General features: G+C 42.9%; 1 protein-coding gene across 1 annotated transcript; it reads left to right on the top strand.

The window, feature by feature from the left end:
* Positions 1-935: 935 nt before the first annotated feature.
* Positions 936-6,619, top strand: LOC127643528 (uncharacterized). Its single transcript, XM_052126322.1, has 8 exons — positions 936-1,030; positions 1,220-1,308; positions 5,392-5,571; positions 5,835-5,893; positions 5,980-6,042; positions 6,115-6,177; positions 6,282-6,422; positions 6,522-6,619. Exons 1-8 carry the CDS (start codon positions 936-938, stop codon positions 6,534-6,536), a joined length of 705 nt encoding a protein of 234 aa, XP_051982282.1. The 3' UTR covers positions 6,537-6,619.
* The last annotated feature ends 3,440 nt before the right edge of the window (positions 6,620-10,059 follow it).

Genomic DNA, 10,059 nt, shown 5'->3' with positions numbered 1-10,059 from the left:
ATGAGTAGATCATTGGTGATTTTTATTAGGGCAGTTTCGGTACTATGGGAGGGCTAAAACCAGACTGGAAAGGTTCAGTAAAGACTGTTGAGGGTAAGGAAGGCGTGGAGTTGTGCAGACACTATTTTTTCAAGTATTTTAGAAATAAATGGAAGATTTGAGATGGGACCGAAGATTATTGTAGTTAGTGGGATCTAATCCAGGTTTTTTTAGAATCGGTGAGACAGATGCAGTTTTGAAAAGTGAGGGGACAATACCAGAGGAAAGAGATGAATGAATAATGGAAGTTATGAAGGGGAGGAGGGAAGTGAGGCAGGTTTTGACCAGGGCTGTGGGGAGGGGGTCAAGAGAACAGGTTGTAGACTTTGATTTACGGATAAGATCAGAAATTTCAGAGGAGGAGGGCAGTAGAAAGCAGCAAAATGAGTCGCTATTGGGGAGGGGCAAAGGGGGAGGGGTAGGCAAGGGGGTTGAATGTAATTGCTGGTGAATAGAGGCGATTTTTTTATTAAAAAAGATAATTAATGAATTACAAGTCTCACTTGAGTACATGTGAGAAGGTAAGGAATCAGGGGGGTTAAAAATGTTATGCATGATTGAGAACAGAGACCTGGAGTTACCTTCATTGGAGCAGATGAGATCAGAGTAGTAGTTTGACTTAGTTACAGAAACAGATCGAGTTTTGAGAGGTAAATAAGTATTGATGTACTTCTACTTTTTTCCCAGTATCTGAGTTGCATCCTTATATAATTTAATGCATACAGTTGTAGTGCTACAAAACCGCTTTCCAGTATTTTTAACTTGGTTAATTGTTAAACTCTCAACTTGTCACGGTCAAAATTTTCTTGCCATCTCGGCCTTAAAAGGAAGCCTTTAGGTTGTGTTTCAGTTATCTGAAGACCATTACTCAGCTGTCGGAGGAGCAGAGAGCTGATATGACACAGCTTGAGACAGTGATGACACAAGAGTTTGTTGGACAGCAGTTGATTCTGCTAGCAGGGTGTCTAGACACTTCTGAAGAGGGTGGAAGGTATGAGTTATGAATAAATTTGTTGTCTTACTGATTAATTCCGAAAAATAACATGGTTGCATTAGACAGTTAGTGCCTTCTCAGTTTCACGGATCCGCATATGGTCTTAAAAGCTTAAACCTAGCATTGTTTTAATGTAAAGTGAATGTGCAGTTTAAGTTTGAATCTTTTCATGATGATCTGTCCCAGGAAGCGCATGGTGGCAGTGCTGCAAGAGATTCTTATTCTGCCCAACACGTCCATCTCTCTGATTTGTCCTCTTTTGGAGAAACTGATTGGCATTCTACGAGATGACACACAGAAAATTTAAATGGTCAGTCCAAGTTGAATCTTAAAGACGTTTTCACTGAGTTTCAATTAATACTTTTTATTGACTCCAGCAAATGAAACAAAAAACAAAACTTATATGTCCCTTTCCCCCTCCCAATCACCAACCCCACCCAGACCCCCAACAAACATCCCTGTGTTCAAATCTAAAATACACACACAAAGAAACCAAAAAAACAGTATGTATGTGTATATATATTAAAATATAATAATCACACACATTTAAAACTATAAATCCCTCTCCACTCTCCCTCCCCGAAAGCCTTCAAAAAAGGTCAAATAACTGCCCTATTTCCTATTAAATACCCCAGGTTGCCTAGCCTTCTATCTGACATTTCTTCAAATGCTGCCCCCCTGCCCATCTCCGTTCACCACTCCCAAAATGAGGGTGCTCCAGCCGACCTCCGTCCCCTTAGGTTAATCTGTCTGATGATCATAACACTGGCTAAAACCCAAATTCTTATGTATTTATCCCCTATATTAATGACCGCCCCAGTACCTAAAATACAGAGTCTGGGGCGAAATGAAATTTGAGTGCCCAGTACGTCTCACAAAAAACAACCAAAATTCTTTGATATTAACACACCATCAAAAGACATGGGTTTTGTCCACATCTTCTGATTGGCATCGCTAGCAGGTGAGTGTGTCTTTAAAGGAATAGTTCACCCAAAAATTTTAATTTGCTGAAATTTACCATCCAAGATTTATCTGAGTTTCTTCCTCAAAACAGAATTTAATATATTTTGGATTTCATTTCAGGGCTCCTCTTTTAAACTATGCAAGTGAATGTACAACATTGTTTTACGGTCCAAAATGCATATTTAGGGTGCATAAAAAGAATCCACACGACTTCAGTCGACAAATAAAGTTCTTCTGAATCCAAACGATTGATTATTTTTAGAAACAAAACAAACGTATATACTTTTTAACTACAAATGTTCGCTTCTGTACAACACTGAGACATGCGCTCATGAGAGGGATGACTAGGGTTGCAAAATTCTGGGAATTTTTAAAGATGGAAACTTTCCATGGGAATTAATGGGAATTTAAGGGAATTAACAGGAATTTATGGGAATAAACGGGAATAAAGTGGGAATTTTCAAAGTTGAGGGTTGGCTCTTCATAGGGAACTTAAATATAGTTGAGGAAAGTATATTTTAGCATAATCTTGACTAAAACAAACAGATGCCATTCAAATACACTTGAATATCCATGCCATTCCTCAATCACATGCACATAGAACACTGCTTACTGCATGGCTATTGAGACCACACCCCCTTACTGGCACTGTGCATGCCTCCATCACATGTACAGAAGCCCAAAGCACAAGACTATTGAAGGCACACATTTGAGCCTGTGGACTAAACAAAGTGAAGTAAGTTTTGATGATATTATGGGGAAATATATTTATTAAATGTTTAAATTGCAAATATCACATACAAATGTATTCATCTAGTAGCAATGCTGATAAGTTAGATGCTAAATAAGCTAGCATATCTTTATTTACCACATAAGGCAGATGCTAGCTACCTCATGTGGCTGTTTTTCTCTGCCTCCTGCAATATGTTTTCAAGATCATTCCGGTTGTTTAGCTAGCCTTACTATTTATGCATCTGTTCATGCCATTGCATTAGTATTCTTACTAGGCTGACAGACATCACGATGTTTAGCCGACATCGCGATATCCCCCCCCCCATGGTTTCCATGCTTAGCATGTGATTCACCACAGCCAAAATAGCGCTGTTTGGGAACACGCACACAAAGGTTCGCAACAGGCTCACAAATGTAAGAGTGGAAAAACTGGTTGGCATTTGGGCAAACCTAAGGCTCTTTGAGCCTGACACAGAGCCATCCTCAACAAGGCTGGAAAGTGACACTGAAGAGGAAGAGTTGGAAGTTGAGGAAGTGGACGTGTTGTTGGATGTTGATGAGGCTCACGAAGAGCCCACTGATTGAGCAAAACTGCAGAGGATTGCTTGAAGGAAGATTTGCATGTTTAATGGGACGTTTTGGAGGGAGAAGGGTTTTTTTTTTCATTTAACATTTTGAATGGGACTTTGTGGGAATTTTTGGATGGGGGTGCATTTTTGATTGAGTGGGGTTGGGGGATGAGTAATATTTAACCCAATATTCCTGTTTTTGTTCTTCCATGAAACAAGTGATTGTTCAGTAAAATAATTAAAACTTGTTCTGTTCTACTTACAAATAAATCTGTTGAAATATCTGTTGAAAACATTTTGCATGTATGTTTTCTTATGACTTTATATTTATGCTTGGATATGATACAATGATCGATTACATTACAATGAATTCCCAGTTAGTTCCCCTAAATTCCCATTAATTCCCATAATTCCCATTATTCCCATGGAAAGTTTCTAATATGGAATATTTCCAAAATTCCCCAGCTTAACTTCCCATGGAAATTTACCGGAAATTACCCGCCCCTTTGCAACCCTAGGGATGACATAAGCTCATTGGTATGGTCACACATCACGTGGAGGAGGCAAATGCTGTTGCGTTATCTACTTGTGCTTTTTCTTTAGCAGAAATATTAGGCTATATGACTGTCGGGAATTCAAGCCACACAAGTTGTAGTTTGTGAAACCAAGTGTCCTTTGTGTGAGACTTGACAGTGAAGTGGCATGAAGGTGAGTTATTTATGCAGGCAGTGATGAACGAGTGAATTGAGTGCAGGTACAGTGAATTAGAATTGGAATGATGAGGAGCGGAGCGCTGAGGGATATGCAGAGCCCGAGGGAGGTGTGACAAGTTTTCACACATACCTAAGTTTGCTGGAAAATCAGCACGGGCACAGCCGATGAATTCAGATTTCGACACTTTGTTTCTTTCGATGGTCTGAAATCCTCAGAGGTAAAATGTTCTCTGCACACGCTCCAATATTTGAGAAAATGTAGGGGTGTACTGATATCCAGGTTCAGCGCGATAAGCCAGAGCTTCAATCGCACATGATCGTGTATAGGCAATCGATGAAAAGATAGTATTTTTCCCGGTGTGCATTTTCTTTGGGGTTTCTCAAGGTTGAAGCATACAGGATACACCAAATTATCATTTTGAACAATACACTTATACAAATCTACAGCAAAGACAATTAAACTTTTGTACAGTGCTCCTTTTGTAAACAATGACATGCTTCCTGCCACCTCCTCCACGTGACGCGTGACCTTACCAACAAGCTTACGTCATCCATCTCATGAGCACCTGTCACATAGATGTACGGAAGAGATCATTTGTAGTTAGAAAGTATAGTTTTTTTTCTAAAAATAATCAGTTGTTTGGGTTCAGAAAAACTTTATTTGTGGACTGGTTTTCCAGAAAGCTGGGTTAATTTACCATCAGATTAACCCTGAACTATGGGTTGATTAACCCAAAACCTGCTTACTCGGGGTATGTCGGTTCCAAAACACCTGTGTCGAGTTAGTTTAATCAACCTACTGCTAATAACCTCGAGTTAATGCGCGCGCACGGCGAACATATAAAGGCATTTTCAATGGAACACCGAATTCAGGAGTCACTATGGAAACTAGGGGTGAAAAGTTACGTGCCGCGTACTTTTCCGAAGCAGAGTTAGAAGTTTTAATGTTGGCTTATGAGGAGTTCAAGCCCATTATAATGAAAAAAAAGCAATACAGCTGCATATGCGAGGGAAAGACAATTGGCTTGGCAAAAAATAACTGACGGAGTAAATGCGTACGTTTTTTTTTTATTACATTTTAAATATGCTTGCCTTTCTTTTGTTAATTTGCAAAGTTGAACAATTGTCTTTTTGAGCATGTGGCATGACTCGACAAGCATTTACTTTGCACTGTATTCTTAAGAAACTGATGTAGAGAAATGTATATTGACAAGAAATATTTAGGCCTCTTATTTTATAAGGTGTAATCCTTCTGGAGCCAAAAGAACTCTTTCCCAAGTCAAAATTAAACACAAAATCATTTTCCAAAAAGGTAACATTTTATTTTAACTGTTGTAAGATCAATGTCTTAAGTTACTTTTACAGTATTCTTCCTATATAGCTAATAGAAAGAAGGCTGAGGCCCATCTAACTGGCGGGGGTCCACCTCCACCTCCTCTCACCCCATCTGAGGAGTTGGCTCTTTCACTTAATAAAAGTCGCCCTGTGGTCGATGGTATTCCAGAGGGAACTTCGTCAGACTTTGCTACCTCCCACAACAACTCAAGTGACTTGGTACAATGTAGGTATACCATATTAGTACTTATGATTATTTAGTCATACGTTTGGACAAAACAATCATTAACTCTTGTCATTAGGAAGAAGGCTAAATGCTTCCCAAATGCAGTCATTGTTTCACTTGTGCATTATGCATACATATTCTATTTTACAGCATATGCTGTATACAGTAATCTGTTTTTTTTATTCTTGCATGTTCCTAATGCCTTTATTCAGTGTCTGTCATACTTTAGTAATTTACACATTGAGTATCTTTTTTTCTTGCAGTTGCTGATGGACGCATTGTATTATTGGATCCTCCTGAAACCACACGGTCTGTCACAATTGTTAGTGGTGCATTTTAAGAACCAGTTGCTTTTAGATCTTTCACTTTGTCTGCCAGACAAAGTAACCTTGCATATTTCCACTCTAGACTGATGATGAAGAGACCACATCTGCTGTGACTGAATTAGAAAGTGCTGGGAGACCCACAGAGGTATGATGCATATACTGGACAATGTATAGCTTTTTAGATGAAGTGAAAAATGTGTCATTTGTCCTGTGACAGAATCTAGCTGGGGATGTACATGCAGATGAGGGTCCATCTACCTCTACACATAATCTAAGCAGTGTAAGAACTTGCCCCTGATTGTCCTTATTTACATAATGTTACTATGTGGCAGATTTTCTTCTTTAACCATCTTATTTACTTTGCCTTCCTAATTGTCTGCAAAGGAGCTGTATAAGGTCCGTCTATTAAGGCAAATAAAAAAAACTGACATGGACATGGACCTTATACAGCTTCAGCTGGAGGAGAAAAGGCTGGCCATTAAAAAGGCCAAACTTGAAATAGAACTACTGGAGCATCGCCTTAAGGTGAGAAGAATCATATGTGAACATGAATCTGTAATATTTTTTTTTTGTTTTTGTGTATAAAGCAATAAATACAAATCTGTCATGTCTCTTTTATTTCAGGATATGAAGAAATAGAACGTCTCGGGTTACAAGTGTAACCCTTGTTCCCTGAAAAAAGCGGAACGAGATGCTGCGGGGAACAACTCTAGCTGTGAACCGAGCTGAAATAGTGTGTGTAACACGTCAATGAACATTGACTGGAATTTATAGCCTCGGTTGATGTAATCATTAGATGCACCTGTGGCCAAGCTATAAATGGATACGTCACCAGGTGTCGTCAGATACTTCTTTTTGAAGAGCAGTCCTGGGACGTGCCAGTGCGGCAAAGCAGCGCAGCATCTCGTTCCGCTTTTTTCAGGGAAAAAGGGTTACACATGTAACCCGAGACGTTCCCTTTACAAAAAGCTTCACTTTGATGCTGCACTGCTAAGCGCTACGGGGAACGCAATACCCACGTCGCCGCACTTGGGGCTGTCCGGACCCCTACGGTTGTGCAGTGTACTCACAAAAACGCCAGAGGTCTCAGACATGAGCTTGAGATGTCGACTCAAGGGCATAAGAACCCGGAGTAGCATAAACATCTAAACAATTCAATTTTGATGAATGTGTGCGGAGAGGACCAGCCTGCCGCATCACAAACTTGTTTAGGCATGGGCTGAGATGATCGACTCAAGGGCATAAGAGCCCGGAGTAGCAAAGCATCTAACCCATAAAGTTCGATGAATGTGTGCTAAGAGAACCCGATCGCAACACAAACTTGTCATAAAACTGATGAATGTGAGCGGAGAGGACCAGCCTGCCGCATCACAAACTTGTTCAGGCATGAGCTGAGATGTCGACTCAAGGGCATAAGAGCCCGGAGTGCAGAACATCCAAACTAGAAAAATCCAATGAATGTGTGCGGAGAGGACAACCTGCCGCATCACAAACTTGTTTAGGCATGGGCTGAGATGTCGACTCAAGGACATAAGAGTCCGGAGTAGCAAAGCATCTAGCCCATAAAATTCGATGAATGTGTGCGAAGAGAACCCTATCGCAACACAAACTAGTCCTAAAAACTGATGAATGTGAGTGGAGAGGACCAGCCTGCCGCATTACAAACTTGTCCAGACATGAGTTTGAGATGTCGACTCAAGGGCATAAGAGCCCGGAGTGGCAGAACATCCAAACTATAAAAATCTAATGAATGTGTGCAGAGAGGACAACCTGCCGCATCACAAACTTGCTGCAGAGGGAGACCTCTAGCCAAGGTTTTAGAGGTGGAGAGCCCTCTGTTAGAGTGCGCCCTAAAACCTACTGGCGAAGCTTGACCACGCGCCTTGTAGGCCCGGGCAATAATGAGGTTGCCTCTTAGAGGGCACCCCACCCACCAAGCCGTGGCAAACCGCAGTGGCCACATAGAACCTGGCAGTGGTGAGGCAAGTGCCCGCTGACAGTTCTTTCTACAGAAAATCCAGAACTGAAGCAAACTGGCAGTTAGCTGGTTCTGTAATAAGAACTTTAGTAGATGGAAACGCATGCAGGTGCATTTGTGCTATGAATGCGTTACTACGATCAGCCCCTACATGGGGTTGCTGGGCGACTCGGGGAGAAGTAGAGGAGACATTGCGCTATCAACAGAGGCGAAGAGGTCCTCTTCTGCCCTGTAAAATCTACCCAGATCAGTTCCAAGTGGAGGGAGCCCTAGCACTTGAAATGGTCTCGATAACCTCAAGATAAAACCCTGTGAACCTCATTCGGTACCCTTAGGGGCCAGACATGAAAGGTTTCACAATTCGGGCCAAGGATGAGAAGGTCCTCCCTGTTCGGAATCGCCCAAGGCGAGCCGTCGAGGAGAGGAATTAACTCTGAAAAACATATCCTGTTCGGCCAGCGCAGCGCCATTAATAGGAGGCAAGACCCTTGCTGGTGAACATTGCCAAGACTCCCGGGAGCAGAGAAACCGGGGAAACGCATACAGACGCCTTCTGGGTCATGTATGTGTCTTAATGTCCAGACCCAAGGGGGCTGGGTGATTTCAGGGAGAAGTAGAGGAGACATTGCACTATTCATAGAGGCGAAGAGGTCCTCTTCTGCCCTAAGATCTCACCCAAACTTGTTCCAAGTGGAAAAAGCCCGGCATTTAAAAAGGTCTCGATAACCTCAGGAGAGAGCCCTGTGTCCCTCAGTTGGTACCCTTAGGGGCTAAACATGAAAGATTCCACAATTTGGGGCATGGATGAAATATTGCCCTGTGCCTGAGATAGAAGATCATTCCTGTTCGGAGAGCCGTCGAGGGAAGAGATTAGCTCCGAGAACCAAGCCCTGTTCGGCCAGCGCGGTGCTATCAGTAAGAGGCAAAAACCCTTGCTGGCGAACTCTGGGCAACTACTACCTTAGGGTGGAGTTCTTAACTCCCCCGTTGGTATTTTCTGTCTAGACCGTAAATCTGCTCCCATATACGGGCATCCAGGGATATAACTGACCTGAGTGACAGGAGCTTGCCTTGGGCCCTAAGGAGAACCCAACATGTCAGAAATACAGCTGACAAGAATGATTTATGGGTCTCCTTGATGATTTATGTAAGAGGCTACCGCTGTATTGTCCACCCGCACCAAGACATGGCAGCCTCAGGAGGAGGTATTTCAGGGCCAGAAATACAGCCATCAACCCGAGACAGTGACTGTGACAACCGAGCTGATCGACCCTCCTATCCCCTTAAGCTGGACGACCACTTAAGGTCGCTACCCCGCCCATCAGGGAGGCGTCTGTCGTTAGCAGCCTGCGACAACAAGACGCACCTAGAGTGGGACCCAAGGCAGAAAACCGGGGTCTGAACCACATAGAAAGGGAACGAAGCCTGAGGCGCTAGACCCTATTTTGCCCAGGGTTTTGGCCCTTGGAAGAAATCCCCTGGCTTTTGGCCACAACAAAAACGGTCTCATGAGCAGAAGGTTCAGAGGGATCACCGTGGATGCGGTCGCCCTGAGACCTGGAAATCGTTGATACTGATAACAGTGCAACCTTGACCTAGCCTGACTTTGCTCAGGGTGATCTGAATGGACTCAATCCTAGTGGGAGACAGTTGTGCCCGCATTGTGATTGAACTCCATACGATGCCCCGATAGACAGTGTTCTGAGTGGGAGAGAGGACGCTTTCTTGGCGTTGAGCCTCAACCCCAGAGAAACAGATGAGCTAAGACGATGTCCCTGTGCTGAACTGCCAGTTCCTGGAACTGCGCTAGGATCAGCCAGTCGTCTACATAATTCAGAATGCAGATGCCCCGGAGTCGCAAGGAGCCAGCGCTACATCATGCATTGTGAATGTGCGGGTAAAAAGGGCTAGGCTGAGTGAAAGAACCTGACCCTGGAAGACTTCGCCCCCGGAAGTGAACCTCAGGAACTTTCCATGTTGTGGCAGAACTTCTAAATGAAGTATAGAAGTGCGTCATAAGATCGATGGTGACCGGCCAAACGAGTTGTAGGGCTTGAGATATGACTGTCTTGACAGGCATCATCTTGGACTTGAACACCCACGGGTAGTTCAAGCTTTAAGATCTAAGCCAGACGCCACCCCTCACCCTCCATGGAAAACGGGAAGTATTTAGTGTAATAACCT

The sequence above is a fragment of the Xyrauchen texanus genome, chromosome 5 (assembly GCF_025860055.1).
Source record: "Xyrauchen texanus isolate HMW12.3.18 chromosome 5, RBS_HiC_50CHRs, whole genome shotgun sequence".
NCBI classification, from domain to species: domain Eukaryota; kingdom Metazoa; phylum Chordata; class Actinopteri; order Cypriniformes; family Catostomidae; genus Xyrauchen; species Xyrauchen texanus.
The sequence above is the reverse complement of the archived record's forward strand: the minus strand, read 5'-3'. Positions and strand labels throughout refer to the sequence as shown.